At 60.7% G+C, this 19,481-nt stretch overlaps 2 protein-coding genes across 2 annotated transcripts; one reads left to right on the forward strand and one right to left on the reverse strand.

Moving 5' to 3' along the window:
• The first annotated feature begins 391 nt into the window (after window positions 1-391).
• On the forward strand, window positions 392-1,543 carry LOC105811901 (alpha-(1,3)-fucosyltransferase 5-like). Its single transcript, XM_012646192.1, has 2 exons — window positions 392-509; window positions 582-1,543. The coding sequence occupies exons 1-2, from the start codon at window positions 392-394 to the stop codon at window positions 1,541-1,543; spliced, it is 1,080 nt and encodes a 359-aa protein (XP_012501646.1).
• A 3,612-nt stretch (window positions 1,544-5,155) lies between these two features.
• NRTN (neurturin) lies at window positions 5,156-19,427 on the reverse strand. Its single transcript, XM_012646194.1, has 3 exons — window positions 19,391-19,427; window positions 8,405-8,580; window positions 5,156-5,704 (listed from the first exon to the last, which is right to left on the reverse strand). Exons 2-3 carry the CDS (start codon window positions 8,571-8,573, stop codon window positions 5,280-5,282), a joined length of 594 nt encoding a protein of 197 aa, XP_012501648.1. The 5' UTR covers window positions 8,574-8,580; window positions 19,391-19,427; the 3' UTR covers window positions 5,156-5,279.
• Window positions 19,428-19,481: the final 54 nt, after the last annotated feature.

Here is a 19,481-nt window from a genome sequence, read left to right on the forward strand (position 1 = left end):
TTTTAATTTGATCAGGTCCCATTTATTTATTTTTGTTATTGCTGTGATTGCCTTGGGGTCTTCTTCATAAATTCTTTGCCTAGGCCAGTGTCTAGAAGAGTATTTCCAACGTTTTCCTCTAGAATTCTTATAGTTTCACGCCTTAGGTTTAAGTCTTGTTACTCACCCTGAGTTGATTTTTGTGAGAGGGGAAAGGTGCGGATCCTGTTTCAGTCTTCTACATGCAGCTTCACTGTTTTTTGCTTTGAGTCACTTGGTCTCAGACTTGTTGTCTGTAAAATGGGAATAATAACAGTTCCTATCAGGCCTTGTGCCCATGAACTTCGGAGAGTGGGTTGTCGTCCTCAGTGACCCTGTCTCTGATCTCCTCTCTCCCCAGCTCCTCTGACCCATGGATCCGCCAGGCCTGGCCAAGCGGCAGTGTCTGTGGCGCCCCTGTCTGGCGGGGCTGCTGTTGCAGCTACTTTTGGTGGTGTGCTTCTTCTCTTACCAGCGCGTGTCTCGAGACGGTTCCACTAGGTCCCCTAGGCCAGGGTCCATTGCATTGGAATCTGTCACCTCGGCTCCCAATAGGTCAACAGGGACAACGTCCACCAATGGGTCCTGCTGCCAGGCCACCTCAGGGGCCCGTGCCCGCCCGCCCCTCCTCATCCTGCTGTGGACGTGGCCTTTCAACAGTCCTGTGTCTCTGTCCCGCTGCTCCGAGATGCTGCCCGGTGCGGCCGACTGTCACCTGTCTGCCGACCGCAGCGTGTACCCGCAGGCGCACGGGGTCATCGTGCATCACCGGGATGTCATGTACAGTCCCACGACCCAGCTCCCGCCGTCCCCGAGGCCACCGGGGCAGCGCTGGGTCTGGTTTAACATGGAGTCACCCACCAACTCCTGGCACCTGCAAGCCATGGACGGACGCTTCAACCTGACCATGTCCTACCGCAGCGACTCCGACATCTTCGTGCCCTACGGCTGGCTCGAGCCGTGGCCCGGCCAGCCTGCCCATGCCGTGGTCAACCTCTCGGCCAAGACCGAGCTGGCGGCCTGGGTGGTGTCCAACTGGAGGCCGGACTCGGCCAGGGTGCGGTACTACCAGGCGCTGCAGATGCATCTCAAGGTGGACGTGTACGGAAGAAACCACAAGCCACTGCCCCAGAGCGGCATGGCGCAGCTGCTGGCCCGGTACAAGTTCTACCTGGCCTTCGAGAACTCCCAGCACCGGGACTACATCACAGAGAAGCTGTGGAGGAACGCCATGGACGCCTGGGCCGTGCCCGTGGTGCTGGGCCCCGGCCGGGACAACTACGAGCGCTTCCTGCCCCCCGACGCCTTCATCCACGTGGACGACTTCCGGAGCCCCCGCGACCTGGCCCGCTACCTGCAGGTGCTGGACAAGGACCAGACGCGCTACCTCGGCTACTTCCGCTGGCGGGAGGCGCTGCGGCCACGAGCCTTCAGCTGGGCGCTGGCTTTCTGCAAGGCCTGCTGGCAGCTGCAGCAGGAGTCCCGGTACCAGACGGTGCCCAGCCTGGCCTCCTGGTTCACGTGAAGGGACCTCCCTGGCTGGGACCTCCCCGGCTGGGACCTCCGCTGTCTGGGGCTGCACCCACCTGGGGCCTCACCTGCCTGGGTCATCTCCTGTCAAGAGCCACACCTACCTGGGGCCTCACCTGCCTGGGTCATCACCTATCCCGGGCCACACCTATCTGGAGCTTCACCTGCCTGGGTCATCACCTGTCAAGAGCCACACCTACCTAGGGCCTCACCTGCCTGGGTCATCTCTTGTCTGAGGCTTTACCTGTCTGGAGCCCTTCCTGCCTGGGACCTCACCTATCCAGGGCCACACCTACCTGGAGCCTCACCTGTTCGGGTCCTTGGTCGCCGGAGATCTCACCTACCTGGGACTCTACACGCTGAGTGTCACTGCTCCCAGGAACTTCAGCGCTGGGACCTTGACCTGCCGAAGGTTTACCTGCTGTGGTCCTTGGCTGCTGGAGACCTCAGCTCTTGGGGACTTTATCTGCTGGGGACCCGCTACCAGACACCTTGCCTCACTGACTGTTACCTGCCTGGGGACCATGGCTGCTGGGGACCTCACCCACCAAGGCACTCGGCCCCTGGGGAACTGGCTCCCTGGGGTCCCGCCCCCGGGGTGATGGATCCGGCTGACCCACCCGCCGCGATCATCGCTGCTGTTGATAATAGCCTGTGACATGTGCAGACAGACAGTGTTGTCACCATTTCCACATGGTGATGCGGTCGGGAAAATTGATGTGTGCTCCCCTGCCCCGTTACTCTAGAACAGTGGTTGTCACCCCAGGGCGGTTCTGCTCCCCAGGGGACACTCAGCAATGTCCAGAGACATTTTTGGTTGTGACATGGGGGAGGGGACTGATGGCATCTTGTGGGTAGAAGCCAGGGATACTCCAGGCACCCTACAATGCACAGGGCAGCCCCCCACATGGAGGATGGTCCAGCTCCAAATGTGCAGAGGTGACAAAACCCTGCTCTAGACCTTTCTATGCCCCCGAGGCAGGTGTTCAGAGCCCTGGGGGCGCCCCTCCTGCCTCAGCTCCCTGGGGTGGGCTCCGGCAGGGTGGGGAGACCAAGACCCAGTGGGGGTGGACAGCAGGGCCGCCAGGCTGTCCAGGGGTGAACGTGGGGCAGGGCTGGGACAAGGGGACCTTCTCTGCCCAGCGTGCAGGGCCAGAGGGGTGCTCGGGGCAGGACAGAGGAGAGCAGCTCCCCTGAGAAGGAGGGCGAGGGGTGCATGTGTGTGACTGTCAGCGTGGCCGTGTGCACAGCCAGTGGCACACGGTATGACCGTCAGCGTGTGGCTGTCATGAAGGCGTCGCTGTGTGTGTAACCGCGGGGTGATTCTGACTGTGTGTGCACGTGGGATGTGAGAACCGCCTGTGACTCTGCATGTGTGTCCGTGGTTATTCTGAGCATGAGACAGAATATGTGGCCTGGGCGTGTGTCTTCCAGTGTGGGACATCGTGGGCACCCCTCTCTGAGAGCGCCAGGCTCTCTGTGTGGCGGTGCAGGGCTGTGCGTGGATGGAGGCGTGTCCTGGGTGTGATGAAGCGGACCGTGTGTGCAGCTGCGTGTTCGACTCTCCGTGGATGTCTGCGCGAGGGGGTGTGGCGGTGGGCGTGGCTGCGTGTCTCTGTGGATGGGCGGTGACTTTGAGAGCGCCCCTCTCTGAGTGTGCAGCTCTGAGTGTGACGGCGACTCAGTGTGTAGCAACTTGGGTCGTGGGTCTGCGTGTGATCTTGTCTGCTGAGTCCCTGTGCGGGAGGCGGTCTCTGTGCTCCATGACTGTGTGCATGTGTACATGTGTGTGCGTGTGTGTGTGTGGCAGCTGCGACCCCAGCCCTGTGTGGGGCGTGCACTGCTGAGAACCCCAGCCCCCGGGGCCTGCCCTGTTTACGTTCCAATTCTCTGGCGGGCTGGGCCAGCGCCCTGTGGTTGCGATGTCGGATCTGGTGGGAGACAGGAAGGCCGGGGTCCTGAGAGGCCCAGGGGAGGGTGCACAGAACTCACTAACACGCACACAGAGGCAGAGGGCTTAGGGACCACCGACCCAGGCCCCAAGGCCAGTTTTCCCACTGCGTGTCCTGCACGGAACAACTTTCCTCTCTGAGGCGTGGGGCCTCCTGGGCCGTCTAGGATGGGGAAACTGAGGCTCTGAGTAAGGACCACTTTGGCTTCTGTGGTCTCTCCGCTGAGGCCGGGCTGAGTCAGCCCAGACAGTGGAGGAATCCACCACACCAAACCTCAGAATCAGAAGGCTGCAGGGGCGGGTGGGGACCCCAGCCAGCTGTGGCCCTGAAACTGTCTTCCAAGCAGACCACCCACAGGCTGGGGCCTGACCGCCAACCCCTGCTCTCAGGGCTCCCTGGAAGTCCTGCTTGTTAGCTGCCTTGAGTGCCTCCAGATATAGCTGTGGTCCTGGGGGGCTGGGGATGTTCCTGCAGGGCTGCGGGATGGGGATTGAGTCTGGGAAGGACACAGTGGTTAGACAGTGGTCCTCAGTGCAGTCGTAAGGGAAAGAGGGGAGGGGACGGACAATGGTCCCTTAGGAGACCCATCCATCTGGGGGAAAGAAAGGTGTCATCTGAGGAGCCCCCGGTCTGGGGCAGGGGAGGAGGACATGTCCTTGAAAGTTAGGAAAACTGGGGGAAGGGGAAGTTGCAACCTCAACCCCCCAGTCTGAGGGTTAGAAGGGGAAGGGCCCCTGCCCTCTGGTCTCCCGGGGTCTGCCCGGCTCCAAGCTCCCACCCCTCATCAGACTGTGGGACCCAGCGACCCCTCCCGCGCTCTGGGAACCCAACACCCCCCTCATCCGGGGCCTGCCAAGCATCAAGGTGACACCGTGGGCAAATCTAAACACCGCACCGAGCTTTTTCCATTCTCCGAGGAGGCTTGTCATAAATCCCCCCTCGAGGCCAGGCCAGGGCTTTTATGGGTCCAGGACCCAGGTCCCCAGGGACCCAGCTCTACTCTAGCAGGCGCCGGCTTCGGGCTGGATGGGACTGGCGCCCGCCCCAGACCTCTCTCCGCCCCAGGAGGTGGGCAGCGCATGGGTATTTTTAGCTGGTGAAAGGAGATAGTGGCTTCGCGTTCACCCTGGTGGGGTCAGACCAGGCCAGAGGAGACCCTTTGGGCCAGGGAGGCCTGGATCCACCTAGACGTCAGTCTCTTCATCTGCAGATTGGCTCCCCCTTCCTCCTTCCCAGAAGCCCACACAGCTGAGAGGGGCAGATCAGGACAGGACAGGGAAACTGGGTCCACCTAGACCTCAGTCTCTTCATCTGCAGAGTGGCTCCACCTTCTCCCCACAGAAGCCCAACAAGCAGAGAGGTGCGGAAGGAGACGTCGGGGAGGGGTAGAGGGACCAGCAGGGAAGTGGAAGGACGGTCCCTGCTAGCTTGACGCCATTCTCCCAGTTTCCTTTTTGTCTCCTGTAAACAGGACTCTCTCTGCATCTACGTCCCTTTTCCCCCAAAGCAAACGGGATCCTCCCCCGACCCTGCGGGAGTGGGAGGGTCCACCCGTCCCCCTTTCCCAGTGGAGACGGCGCCCCCTCCCCATACACCCTCACCCACTCGCCCAGCGTGAATCACAGGCCCAGCTCGATTTCCCACACTTTATCTCAACACAGTTATCGCGAGAGTCCCGGGGCCTCGATGGCATGCTGTGCGCATGCGCAGTCCGTGGACGGCAGGCGCCGTCGGGGAGCGTGGCGTGGCCTCCGTGTCGCCAGGCCCCGTGAGGTAGTGTCACACGCAGGCGCACTCGCGCGCCGACAGCTCGTGCACCGTGTGGTAGCGGCTGTGCGCGTCCAGGAAGGACACCTCGTCCTCGTAGGCCGTCGGGCGGCAGCAGGGCTGCGCGCGCACCCGCTCTCGCCTCAGGCGCCTCCGCTGGCGCAGGCGCCGCAGCCCCAGGTCGTGGACGCGCGCGGCCGCCTCGCACGCGCCTGCGCAGTAGCGGAACAGCACCGTCTCGTCCGACGCGTAGCCCAGGCCCAGCTCGCTCACGCGCACCTCGAGCTCGCGGAGCCCACACGGCCGCGTGCCCGACCGTGCACGCGCACGCCGCCGCCGCGGCCCCGCCCGACGGCGCGGACCTGGGGGCCGCCCGGCCCAGGGTGTCAGCTCGCGCAGCTCCACCGCGTCCGGGGCTCCCTGCAGCAGCGCGCGGTCTGCGAGGGGGGAGAGAAGGGAGTGAGTGGGGGGGCGGGGGGCAGGGGAGGGAGCCCCCACCCTCGCTGCACCCCACTGAGACCCCCCGCCCCCGCCCTGGACGGCTTCTCATCTCACTTCCTGATCTCGGCGGCCCTGGGGCCTCCAACCTGAACCCCCAGGGCTTCCAACATCCCTTTCTGAACCCTGCTCATATACTGGGCCGCCCAGAACCTGGCTCCCCCTTTCTGGGTGTCCGGGGCCACTTTCCGGCCCGCCCCACCCTGAACTGAGCTCACCGGGGTCTCTAAGTCACTTCCTCTGGGCCCCGCGTCCACCCATGGCCGCCCATTCTTCCTCCACCCCAATTCTATCTGGGGCCAAACCTGTGCTGGGCTGCTTGGAGGTGGGGGTCCCCGTCACTGAGCTGTGCAGAAAAGAAAGGGAGGGGCTTACCACGCGGCGGTGGTGACCCACCCGTGGGCTCCCTGCTGCCCCAGGGCCCTGGCGCACTCTCTCTGGGCAGTGCTGGGGGGCTGCTTCCGTGCCCCCGTCCCTCACCCTTTAGTTAGGCCATCAAGGATCTCTGACTCTCTGGGGCCCCCACCCAAAGCCTCCACCGCTTCTCTGAGCCCCTGGGCTGTTCAAACTCCCTAGTCCCCACCACTCCAGCGTGCAGTGGGCCTCAGTTTCCCTATCCAAGAAACCAAATTAGGGTGGTGCACAGGGGAGCAGCAGGGACCGAGGTCTACCCCATTCGAGGCCTGCGTGGGGACTGAACTTAGGGTCAGGGCCACCCCCATGTAACAGGTAAGGAAACTAAACATCCAAGAGGACAGAGACTTGCCCAAGGTCACAGCACTAGCAGGTGGCCGAGAGAGTGGGGCCCAAAGGACATTGTTCCCACCTCCATCATTCACCCAAGTTCGGCTCACGTCCAGCCCTCTTCTCACACTTTCCTGGAGGCGCCCCAAGTCACAGATTCCCAGGGCCCCGAAGCCCAAATTTATGACCCAGGCGGCTGGCCCTGCCCCAGTTCGCCACAGCCCCAAGAGAGAAGTGCCAACGTCGGAATGGCAGGCAGTGCTGGGGCGGAACTGCTGGCAGGCCGAGGCTCCCAGCCCTAGAGCAGGTGGCAGTCACGCTTGCGGTTGCGACAGGAAATCCTGAGTTTAGTCCCTGCCTGTCCCAAGGCTGGTGCACCTGGCTGTCAGAAGAATAGGCCTGGGTGGCCCAGTGAGGAGGGGCTGTCTCTTGTCCTGGGAGGTGTCTGTTCCCACAGGGTGTCTCCGAAACCAGACAAACCCAGATTTGGCCCCGCAATCTCAGACAGGCTGTGGCCCTGCTCGGTGCCTCAGTTTCCCTGTCCGGTGAAGCTTGCATAATCCCTGTCTTGGCGGAGGCTGAGCGGGTCGGAAGCTGGGGGCAGGGATGGCTGGGCAGCCTATTCCACGTTCTTTGATTCCATGGGCGGGACTGGGGTGTGGCCAGGACCGTGCTTGGGGTTAGCTGCACGCCAGGCTCACGTCTGGAGCCGAAAATCCCACCATCCTTGTCCCACCCCAGCGGTGTGTATCTAGTATTCTAGGCAGTTCTTCGTGGGGTTGCCAGATAACACACAGATGCCCCGTCAAATCTGACTTTCACATAAACAATGAATAATCTTTAGTGTGTCTGTCCCCGCCTCCCTCCTGCAGGGCTGGCTACTTGCACAGGGCCTGGAACGCAAAGGGAGTCCCAAGCCTGGAATTCCACCATGGCCGCCGTAGTTTCAGGGCCAGAGCATGGGGACGTGAGGGGCTCGGTGCCCAGTCCCTTTCTCCAGTAGAGCTGGGCTCCGGGACAGGATGCAGGGCGGGCAGTCACCCGCCATGGGCTGAGACCCTCCCCGGTGGTGCCCGAAATTCCTCCATTGGTGATTTGCACCCAGGTCCTGGAGCGCTGGCTTTTGGGGGCCCCTCGCCGCCCGGGTCCCTGGGACCCAGCGTGCCAGGACGCTTGCAGGAGGGGGGCAGCAGGGGAGCTCGCTCGCCCGAGGCCATTCTTGCCCATTGTGAGGATAAGAACGGGGGGTTGTGTGGGGCGGCAGAACGGGCACCGACGTGCACACCGGCAACGCGCACGCGCCCCGCCCGCGTCTACACCCCGCCCGCACACGCGGGGGCGCACACCGGGTCGGGGCTTATGCACCGACTTGGCCCCGCGGAACCGGCACCGGGGCACGGCACGCGCCAGGGGCGGCGTCCTCGGGGTGGGCGGGGCCGCTTCCCTTCCTGGGCGTCTGTCTCTCCCCCGCCCGGTCTCTCTTCTCTCCGTCCCCAGCTCGGTCTCTCTGTCTCTGGGTCGCTCTTCGCCTTTCTAGATCCCTCTCCGCCTCTCCCCCTTGCCCGGGGCAGGTCACTGGGACCTGGATCCAGCTGCCCTCTCCGGCCACCCCCCGCTGCGCTGCGGGGACGTCCGGGCCCAATACCCGCGTCTAATCTCCATCTGGCCCCCACGGCCCTCGGGGCCAGAGCCTAATTCCTTGTGACAGCTGAGCCGAAGGACCCCAGTTCCCAGCCAGGCCGTTGGGGGGATTTGCACCCTCCTTCCACCCTATCTAAAAAAAAAAAACAAAAGACACCCAAACCTGGCTGACTCTTCCACTGCCTGAAACCCCGCCGCTGTGACCGCCCACCCCTGGGTCCGGGGGGCCCGCCCATCCCAGGGCCGGGGCTTACACTGGGCCAGGCGGGCGATCCGGGCGTCCAGGCTGCGAGGCAGGCGGCGCAGCGGGACCAGCGCGGGTCTGAGACGGTGGCTGAGGAGCAGGCCCTCGCGGCACATCCAGAGGGACAGCACCGAGCTGCACAGCACCGAGGCCAGGGCCGCCGCCTTCCAGCGCTGCATCCTCGGCCTGCGGGCACAGGGTGGTCAGCCGCACACCCCCCCTGTCCCTCCAGCAGCAGACAGACGGGTGCAGGGCGCTGGGCCAGCCACTGTGGACGGAGTGGGGCCGGTGACTTTGAACAACTCCCGCTTAATAACGATCCATAATAACATAGAAATAATTCAGTAGGAACCTAGAAATGACTCATCCCCATTCAAAGAAGTTGGGAAAAACTCCCCAAGGAGGGGTTGGGCTCCCCTGTGCCAGGGGTCACAGGGAACTGCCCCCCATCTGGGGGTCCCAGGGTGCTTTCCTGAGGGGCCGATGGTAGAGTCCAGACTTGAGCAAGGGTACGAGTTGGCCGGGTGGAGGAGAAGGGCATCTCAGGCAGAGCCAGCAGCCAGTGCAAAGGCCCTGAGGCTGGCCGGAGCTTGGAGAGAAAGGAGGTGAGGGCCTTCCAGCAGGTGGCACTGTGGGACAAGGGCAGGGAGGAGGGATGGGGCTTAGGACAGTCTGGGAGGCAGGAACCTGGGGTTGAGACTTTGTTCCCTGCATATTGATGTCCCTGAGTGACTCTTTGCCCCTCTCTGAGCCTCTGTTTCCCCTCCAAGTGGGTAAACTGATGCCCGGAAGTGGGCAGATGGACCAAAGCTGCCAGGGACACTGAGTTCCACCTCCAGGCCTTTGCACAGGTGGGTCCTTCCACCCAGAACTCTCTTTCTCTCCCGCCCCTCCCCTTCCCTTCCCTTCCCTTCCCTTCCCTTCTCTTCCCTTCCCTTCCCCCCCATTCCCCTTTCACTCTCAGCTTGGACTGCGCCTCCTCCAGGAAGCCTTCCCTAACCACCTCCCCTCTCCCCTCCAGCTTCAGGTCCTGAGCTTCACCCATTAGGACACCGGTGACTCGGTGCTGTGACTGCCTGGTGGCGTCGTGCTCCCACACACAGTAGGTGTTTAGTAACCCACGTGTGCTCCCCACCCCCCACCCTGTCCTGGCCCGCCCCTAGCCCGCGTTTACATTCCCCCGCCCGGCCGCCTGGTGTCGGCGCCGAGCCTGGCGGGCCGCCCGGTGTAAACATTTACAGCGAGCCGGGCTGGACGCCGTCAGTGCCGCGCCTGGGCTCAGCCGGCGGGTCGCCCCGCGCTGCACGGGGACTGATTTGCGTGCGATTTGCATGTCATCTGCATGCGATTTGCATGGACCGGGCCGTGTGGACACCTGCGGAGACTCGAACCGCCCCTTCCCCGCACCGCCCACCCCCACGGATTCTGAGCACGGGCTGCACCCACCAGACAGTAAGTAACAGATGTTTATTAAGCGCCGGCTGTGTACCAGGCCTGGTGCTTGATCCCACGAGAGAAGCACGAGCACCTCCGTTTTACAGCTGGGGAAACCAGGGCACGAAACGGGTTGGCGCTTGTCGGAGGCTGTTCGGCTACAAAAGGAGATGAGATTTGAACCCAGGTTCTTGGACTTGGAGGGCTGTGCTTGGAGGCAAATGCTGCCGAGTCACCCCAAGGACTCTCGTTATTGGTGGTTATTTCATTCTGCCGTGTTCGTCCCTGTCGGTGGTGGTGGTGGTGGCAGGGACTCCCTGACTTGGGGGCACGTGAACATAATCCTAGACCGGCCTGGGGGTGTCTAATGAGAGTCACCTGGAGGGGAGGGTGACGCTCCCCCACGGCCAGCCCAGCTGGTTCACTGGCGCATAATTAAGTGCTTAATAGACAGTTGCTGAATGAATGAATGAAGTAAAGAACACAAAGAAGCGAGGCACTGAGTGGCTCAGACCCCAAATTGGAGAGTCCAGAGTTTCACACGTGTCACTTTAACATGGCACCAGCCCCACTCCGGAAACCTTCGTTTATTAAGCACTGACTATATACTAAGCCCAGAGACTTAAATTATCATTTCTTTTTCATCCTCCCAGTAAATTGGTCCATCCGTTCATTCACTCATCTAACATTTATTGGGCACCTGTATGATGTGCCAGGCCCTGAGGACACTGTAGGGACCAAGACGGACAATATGCAAAAAAAAAAAATAAGAAAGATTAAAATGATTTCAGGCATGTATTATTAATATAAAGACAAACATAATGAAGGATTAGTCAAGGGTATTAGATACGCTAGGGGTGATCGGGGGGCCCTCCCTGAGGAGGTGACACAGGCGCCAAGACCCAAGAGTGCGAAGTCAGCTGGAGGAAAATCTGGGGGCAGGTGTCCCAGGTAGAGGCATAGCCTGTGCAAAGGCCCTGGGGCCGGATGCACCTGGCATGTTACATGCCCAGCGAGGAGGCCCCAGTGGCTGGAGCAGAGTGAGGAGGGGGAGAGAGGGAGGAGGGGAGAGAGGGAGGAGGGGAGGGCAGGGAGGGGACGGGGCAGGTCGTGCAGGGCCTGGTGGGCCCCGGGGAGAATATTTCCTTCTCAATGTTGTGCAGCAAGCAGAAGGCGGCTCCAGCATTTGTAGGTGCCAAAACCCACCCCCTTTTCTCCCTAACAAGCCCCTACTTTATTCCCAATCTCGTTCTATAAACTTAACGCATGTCATGTCGTTTCAACCTTCCAGAAGTCCTAAGAAGCAGGTAATGCCCTTATCCCCATTTTATGAGTGGGGAAACTGAGGCCCAGAGATGTGAACTGACTCGCTCAAAGTCACAGAGCTAGGATTTGAATGCTGGTGGCTTCCCCACCAGGAAAGGTAGACAGGCAAGAACCCCCCCACCCCCAACCAGGAGCCCAAGGTCACTCCGGACCCGTGGCACTCTGCTTGCCCTCACGCCCAAGTCTTGGAGTAGCGTGCCTCAGTTTCCCTGTCAGGCTGGAACAAGCCTTGGGCTCTGCTTGTCTGTTTCTAATGAGGGCTTAACACAGGGAGGGCGGATGAAGGAGGAGTCAGTCCCAGACTGGCCTGGCCACAGGAGCCCCTGGTGGCCTTGGGGCTGCAGACCCCCCACCCGGAGCTCTGGTGGGGGGCAGGGAGGCAGGGGGCCATCGATGAACGCGGCCCAGGAGGCACCTCCGATAAGCAGCCGCTAACAATGGGCCTTTCTGTACGGGGGTCACCTAACTGGTTTGTCCCTGGCACGGACCCGACCAAGGGGGGGTGATGCAGGTGTGCAGGACGCGCGCGCCTGCGCGCTGGAGGCTCCGAGCCCGGGGAGGGGGTTCACACACACGGCTCTCTTTTGGGCTCACACCCGCTCACACTCAGGCGTCTCCTGTGCCTGCACACACAGGTCCTTTCGCTCTCATACACGCTCACACACGTGACACTGTCCACGTGCACATGTCACATGCATACGCTGTCACAGCGATCATGCTCTCACACTCAAACGTGGTGACACCACCATCCTTGGGGACTTTCACACTCTCAGCACACATTCGCAGCTGGGTGTGGTGGCTCGCACCTGTAATCCCAGCGCTTTGGGAAGCTGAGGTGGGGAGATCACTTGAGGCCAGGAGTTTGAGACCAACCTGGGCAACACAGTGAGACCCCATCTCTAAAAAGAAAAAAAAAGAAAAGAAAAAACCCCACACATGTGGACATTTTCACACACATCAAAACACTGTCACACTCACACTTGGACATGATCACACGTGCATACTTAGGCATTTTCATACTTGCGCCCAAACACGATCACACGCACACTCAGATGTTTTCGCGCTCACGTAGTCGAACACGGGCACGCTCGCGCACTCAGATATTATCCCGCCCACACACTTAAACCCCGTCACGGTCACACGCTGGTGTGTTCTCACTCGTGCTTGAATGCTGTCGCACTCACTCCGACACGATCACACACGCACGCGCAGTAGGACGGTCTCCCGCTCACTTGGCCACGGGAGCTGTCACACGTCCACGCACTCCGGCATTGTCCTTGCACCTGGGCACAGAGAATGGGCCTGACCACACGCGCGTGCAGCCTCCGAGCCGTCCCATGATCACCAGTCCCTCCCCAGTGCATAGAGACAGGCCCCGTCGGTATGGGGGCATCATCCATCGTCCTTGCCTGCTGCCTGCTTGTCCCTGAGACCCTCACCTCCTGGCCACAGGCTCACACACACACACAGGGTGCACAGGGGATTCTGGGCGGCGCAGACGCGGTGGGCTGAGGGTGGCAGGAACGGGGACAGAGTAGGCAGGGTGGCTCGGGAGGGAAACTGCCCCGCCCTGGCCATTGCTCCCTGGCCCAGGTAAACTCCTGCTGGTATTTCAGGTGCCACCTACGCTGCCTAGGCCAGCGGTCCCCTCCCAGTCCTGGAGGAAATGTCAGGACCCTGAGAACCCACATTGCCTGCCTTGGGGGCCGCACCAGCCTGAACTGCGGCGAGGACAAAGGACGCAGGACGGACCCCGAGTTCTAGCTAAAGGCTACAGAATCCCCAGTGCTGGGGTGGCGAAGGAGGGGAAACTGAGGCTCGGAGAGGGACAATGAATACCCAAAGTTGCACAGCTGGGCAGGCCCTTCCAATCCACCCAGGGAGCAGGCAGCCAGTGCAAGGCGGGGTGTGTGTGTTTCTGGCAGCTTCCTTGGCAGTGCCAGAAAATGTTGCTCATCATCCTGTGCCCAGGCAACGCCCTGGGGCACCCCTCTTCCATCCTGGCTTCCCAGGGCACACCCACCGGGCATACCCCGTCCTAGGGTCAGTAGCCTCTGTCCTGCAGAACTCTTGGCCTCAAGGAGTCGCACCTGAGAGAGAAAGGAGGGGACCCCTCCCTCCATCCAGTCATCTCTTCTAGTCTGGGGGAGCCCTGAAATTGGGGCCTGACCCCATCTGGCAAACTCCTACTCATCCTGCAAAGCCCTAGCTCCTATGGCCCCTTCACCAAGAAGAAGACTTCTCTGCTCCTCATCTTGGCCATGAGGGTCCCTTCCTTTTGCCCAGCCCCGCCAAAACAGGGTCTGTGCGCGCAGCTGTTTTTACTGGACAGCGAGTTTTTGGAGGGACATCTGGGCTGAGATCTCTCAAGGCACAGGGCAGACGGAGAGATTGCGTTTCTAGAGACACGAGCTTGCTGCACATCCCCAGGTGCCCCCACTTTTGCCTGTGGGGTGCCTCAGTCCATGCATACTCTTCTCTTTCCTCTCCGCCTCACTCCCAGCCCTCCCGTGACTCGGTTTCCCCATCTTCAATTAGGGCCTGACGGGTGTCGCCCAGCACTGTGGGAACGCCAGGGAGGGCCTGGAAGAGCTTGACCCGGCGGCTCTTGGGCTGTCGTCACTGCTCCCAGGCAGAGCAGGTGCCAGCGGGGCAGGGCATGTGTCCGGGAGTGCCGCAGCACGTGGCTCTGCACCAGGGTTCGGATCCCTGCTCTGCCTCTTCCCGGCTAATCCTGCAGGCCCGGCAGGTGACAGCGCCTGGGGCTGTTCCTCGGGCAGCAGCATCGCTGGTCTCCTTTCCCCAGCTGGACCCCGGGAGTTCCCTGGGGTTTCACTGATGGGGAAACTGAGGCCCCATGGAGGGTGGGCCTTGGCCGGGGGGTCTGGGGCTCTCTCAAGGCAAAACTCAATGATTCTGCAAAACAAGAAACAAATCCCACAGCCCACAAAAATGTGCCCCCTCCCTCAGAGGGCCCCAGGGCCCGGCCCCACCCCATGAGGGGACGGGGAGGCAGGGACAGCCGCAAGCTGGCGACGCACATCTGGGGGCAAACCAGGGACATCTGGCAAGCACAGCTGGTTCCCATGCTGCGTCTGCGGGGGCTGGGGGCCAGCCTAGGGGTGGCTTCGTGTGTGTGTGGGGGGTGCAGACACAGACACCCCCAGCCGACACTTCCAGGCCTGGCCACGGGAGGGGGCCAGGTCTCTCATCTTTTCCCCCAACACAGAAGCTGAGCGCTGCCCAAGTGCTAGAACCATCGCTAGCTCCCTGCTATTCTGAGTATTAAGTTTCAGCCCCTGAGCTCGTCTTGAGGGACTCTGGGCTCTGTCTTCACCAAAGTGAAGCTGATGGGAGAGTGGCTTTTGAGGAGGACTGTGCTGGCTGCTTCGTGAAAATAATAGTAATAAAAAAACAATAGTAATAGCTGATACTAACACTAAAGAACAACACTATTGGTGCCATTCTAAGCATTCATAGCAAGATAGGGACTATTTTATCCCCATTTTGGTAGACAGGAAAACTGAGGTCCAGAGAAGTGAAGTGACTTGCTCAGAGTCAAACAGGATAAGTGGCCGAGCTGGGATTTGAACATAGGTGGTCAGGCAAACTCCTACTCATCCCTCAAAACCCCAGTCCCAACACCCCTGCCTCCATACTCCTAACCACATGTTATATGGCCTCTCTAATAACAAAAACAACAATAATAATATTAACATCTGGCAATGTATGGTTTTATATTTATTTAATGCCAGGCATGTGTGCTTAGTTCTTTCCATACATTTAATTCTCCCACTGTCCCTGAAAAAGATTTTTTTGTTTTTCTTGGTTTTGTTTTTTTTTTTTTTTTTTGAGACAGAGTCTCACTCTTTTGCCGGGGCTAGAGTGCCGTGGCGTCAGCCTAGCTCACAGCAACCTCAAACTCCTGGGCTCAAGCAATCCTACTGCCTCAGCCTCCCGAGTAGCTGGGACTACAGGCATGCGCCACCATGCCCGGCTAATTTTTTCTATATAGTTTTAGTTGTCTGATTAATTTCTTTCTATTTTTAGTAGAGACGAGGTCTCACTCTTGCTCAGGCTGGTCTCAAACTCCTGAGCTCAAACAATCCTCCCGCCTCGGCCTCCCAGAGTGCTAGGATTACAGGCGTGAGCCACCGCGCCTGGCCAGTTTTTTGTTTTTTTTAGAGACAGAGTCTTGCTCTGTCACCCAGGCTGGAGTGCAGTGGCACCATCATAGCTCACTGCAGCCTCCAACTTCTGGGCTCAAACGATCCTCCTGCCTCAGTCTCCTGAGCAGCTGGGACTACAGGCGTGTGCCATCACACCTGGCTAGTGTTTTTATTTTTTGTAGAGACGGGGTCTTGCTATATTGCCCAGGCTGGCCTCAAACTCCTGGCCTCAAGCAATCCTCCTGTCTCAGCCGCCCAAAATGCTGGGATTACAGGTGTGAGCCACCACACCTGGCCTAAGATGTTATTATTATTAGCCATGTTTTCCACATGGAGAAATTGAGGCTCAGTGAAGTTAAGTGACTTGCTTAAATCGCACAGCAAGTAATCAGTTGAGCTGGGGTTTGAACCGGGGTCTGACTCCACAACCACCACCTGGGAGCCCCCTGGTTTTTGGTAATGAGGTGCTGAGGGGCAGGGCGCTGAGACCCGGGGAGGTGAGACGTATTCTCAAAGACAGCACAGCACCCCTAGCAAGTAAAAGGCCCTGGTGGCAGAAAACCCAGAGTGCCAGCCCAGGTTCTACACCCAACACGTTAACCCGACAAACACTTATTGAGCACTTACTATTTGTCAGGGCCTGGGCTGGGGGCCAGGAACTCTGTGGTAACCAAAGCCAACCTGTGCCTCGCCCTCAACAAGACAGACAGATAATTAATATGAAATGAATACAGTAATTTAGATGCTAGTAGCGAAACAACACAAACAAGACGAGGCTGTGGGCGCTGGGGACTGCTTCTAGACGGGGAGGTCAAGGAGGGCTTCTCAGAGGAGGTGGCATTTGACCCGAGACCTGGAGGTCAGGAGAGAAGGCGCCACGTGAACATCTGGGGAGAGTGTTCTAGGCAGAAGGAACTGCAAGTTCAAAGGCTCGGAGGCAGACCGTGCCTGTTCAAAGAGACCAGTGTGGCGGGAGTAACAGGGGACACATGCAGGGGACAGCGTGGCGAGATGAGGTGGGAGGGAACGAGGACCCTGTGGCCCTCAGGATCAGCCCCACCCCACCCCCACCTGTCCTCTGCCAGCACCTGGAGCCCTCTTCCTGCGCGGGCCACCTGGGTGTGTCTGGGAGGCAGGGCTGGGGACCGTGTGTGTGTGTGTGTGTGTGTGTGTGTGTTGTGTGTTGTGTGTGCGTGTGCGTGTACGTGTGTGTGTGTGTACGGCGGGCCGCCTGCTTTGCAGACCTCTGCGGTTGGCCCATAAAGTTCCCACCTTGACCACACCAGCTAGCGGCTGGCCCAGCTGGCCCGGGGCTGGCCTCGAAGGCGTCTGGAGCTGGCAGGAGGGGGCTCCCCGGGGTGGGATGACAGGATCAGCCTAATGAGGCCTGGCACGGCTAAGCAGCTGGCGCGGGGCCCGGGCGGGTGGCTGGAGAGACATGGGTCTTCCAGGAGCAGCCAGGAGGAAGCCACGGGATGCTGGCCACCTGGCCGAAAGGGAAACTGAGGCACAGCCCCCAGGCGAGGGTCGAACCCTAACACTGCGGAAGACTGGGGACCACCCCTTGGGCACCTGAGTCATCTTTTCCATCTCCCCAGACTCCAATTTTGCCGCGGACCCTGACACGCTGTGCTGTCTAGGCATGAATGGTGCCCTCTCTCTGAGCCTCAGTTTCCCCCCTCGGGAAGTGGGAGCCACACGCTGCAAGCTGGGCCCCTGTCTAATTTCTTCCCCGGGCCTCCCTGAGGCCTGACTTCATTTGGCTTTGAGGGGAAGATCCCTGTGTTCCAACGTCACTGTCTCCCAGAGACCCACCCTGAACATCCCCGCCAAAGGCGCGCCTCGTTCATGGCCATTACCAAGGCTGGTTTGGGAGCCTACCGGCCACCTCTGCCTCCCCACCGCCTCCGTGTGCAGCAGGCGCCAGGCCCGTCTTGTCCTCTGCTTCATCCTAGCCCAGAGCTTGGCACGATGTGACTTAACGCTCAGGAAATACATAGGGCATGAAGTGATGTCCCCGCCTGGCCCAGCCTCAGTTTTCTCGGCTGCAAAATGGGGAGAACCAGGCCTCCTTCTGGGACCTGCCTGGCTCTCTGTAGGTGCTCACTGGGCAGAATGGGAAGACCCCCCGCTTATACCCCCCCAGTCTCCCCTTATGGGCCTTGAGCCCTGGAAGCCCCTGCCTCACCTTGGAAGGTGACACAGGGGACACAGCTGCAGGGGAGACTTACAGTCCCTCAGCAAAAAGAGCTGAGCCTGGCGACTCTGCATGCATGTAGGACTGTTCCTCTCTCTTCTGTGTATTCAGCTCCTACCTCTAGGGATCTGTCCTTGAGCACCCCAGGTCAGTCCTTCCTCTGCCAACCTTCCAGAACAATCTCTCTCTCTCTCTCCCCCTCTCCCATACTCACTAGGGCACCTTGAATATTCCAAAACTAGCCATGCTGTTTCCTGCCTCCAGATCTTTGAAAGCACAGTTCCCGGCACCTGGAATGCCCTTTCTTTCCTGTTTAGAAAACTCCTACTCACCCTACAGAGCCCCAGCTCCAAGGCTCCTCCTCCAGGAAGTCTTCCCTGACTGCTCTTCCTATGCTAAGGTAGAGCTCTAAGGACTCCCCCTCTGGGTCTCAGCAGCCCTGGGTCTAAGTCTGTCTCTCTCGAAGGATGGCCCAACAGCCATGACACTAGTCAGCCATGCCGTCGTTGCCGATAAACATTCCTTGAAACAATCTCTTGATTGTGTTCCTGTGCCTAGCTGCAAACTTTTCGGTCCCTTGTGCCCAACTCTTCAAAGCTGTATCTTCCGCTTGCTCCCTGAAAATCAGCACTGATGGTGGAATTTCAGACAGTGTCCCCAGCTGAAGAGGGGGGATGTTTTATTCTCTTCCCTGCACTCCTTCAACTTGCTCTTGGCGGCTCGCTGGGGGTGAAGTGGCTTTGGAGCCCCGAACCCGCAGGAGTCTTAGGATGAAGGGAGTGGGGAGGGCTGTCTCGAGGGCCCCAGGGCAAGAAGCTGGGGGTGGGGAGAAGCTGGCAAGGCTGGGATTGTGCCCTGCGCTGACATCCGCCTAAGCCGGTCACGCCCTGTCGGGGCTTCCTCAGCCCCGGGCAGTAGGAGACAAAGAGTGTCATGGAAGCTAGACAAGGATGTGGGGCAGGCAGCAGGCAGGGCAGGCAGGCAGGAGAGTCAGGGGTCCGGCCTCCCGCAGCCCCCTTGCCCCAGATCCCTGGCCCTGCTCCCCAAGCTCTTGGAACCCCGCAGATGCTTCCTGGGGAGGTGGCAGTGGTGGCATCTACCCTGGGAACGGCCATTTCTCTCTCCAGCCCCCCCAAATCCGCCCCACTGTGGGCAGCCCCCTGGGTCTAATGACTTTTAACCCACAGACCACCTCCTGGGACGGTGCCGAGACTGTCCCCTGCAGAGGACGCCTTTTAAAAAAGCAGGGAGGGAAGACACAGCCCTCACCTCGCCCCCATTCCCAAATCCAGGATTTGCCCTTAAGGGACACCGCCCCCCCAAAGCGTTTGACGCCCTCTTGTGGATGAGCCGGCAGCTCCGGGAGCTGAGAGGGCCCGGCCCTCACCGAGGACACCGTGTCCCCGGCGGCGGCGGCAGCGCGCAGGGAAGGCGGCTGGAACGCGCCACTGACAGATGTTTACTTGTGCGCGCAGCTGGTCTGCGGGACCCGGACGCCCCCCACGGCCCCTCGTAGACCACAGGGCAAAAGGGGCGTCTGGGTCTCGCCCTCCCGCAGGCTGGGGCGGGGATTCCGGCTGCCTGTGCCTGAGACGCGCTGCCCCCTCCTCGCACTCACGCACCCGGGTCTGGGCAGGGAGGGCGCGCCGCCCCGTCGGGCAGGGGCACCCCGCCGGATCCGGGCTTGGAGAGCCGCTTAAGATCGCCCTCCGCGCCCCCGCCTCGTGCCACGCGCGGACCTGCCGCCCCGTGGCCCCAGCTTCATGCGCCCGCCGGTTCTCCGCCCGTTACCCCGAGACCCCAGCAGCCCCCGAGCCCTCGTGCGTGGGGCGGGTCGGCCCCCCTCCCGCCCCCGCCTGCCCTTGCTTACCTGCTCGGGGCGCCGGACTACCCGTCAGTGGCGGCCGCGCCTGCCGCCCGCGCCGGCCCCAGCCCCTGCCCCGGCCGCCGCGACCGCCATC

The sequence above is a fragment of the Propithecus coquereli genome, unplaced genomic scaffold, assembly GCF_000956105.1.
Source record: "Propithecus coquereli isolate 6110/MARCELLA unplaced genomic scaffold, Pcoq_1.0 Scaffold241, whole genome shotgun sequence".
NCBI classification, from domain to species: Eukaryota; Metazoa; Chordata; class Mammalia; order Primates; family Indriidae; genus Propithecus; species Propithecus coquereli.

Coding starts and splice junctions, on each gene's coding strand:
- NRTN (XM_012646194.1), bottom strand. CDS start 8,573: ATGCAGCGCTGGAAGGCGGCGGCCCTGGCCTCGGTGCTGTGCAGCTCG. Junction 5,705..8,404: donor GATCGCCCGCCTGGCCCAGT/GTAAGCCCCGGC, acceptor CCCCCCTCGCAG/ACCGCGCGCTGCTGCAGGGA.
- LOC105811901 (XM_012646192.1), top strand. CDS start 392: ATGGATCCGCCAGGCCTGGCCAAGCGGCAGTGTCTGTGGCGCCCCTGT. Junction 510..581: donor CCAGCGCGTGTCTCGAGACG/GTTCCACTAGGT, acceptor ATAGGTCAACAG/GGACAACGTCCACCAATGGG.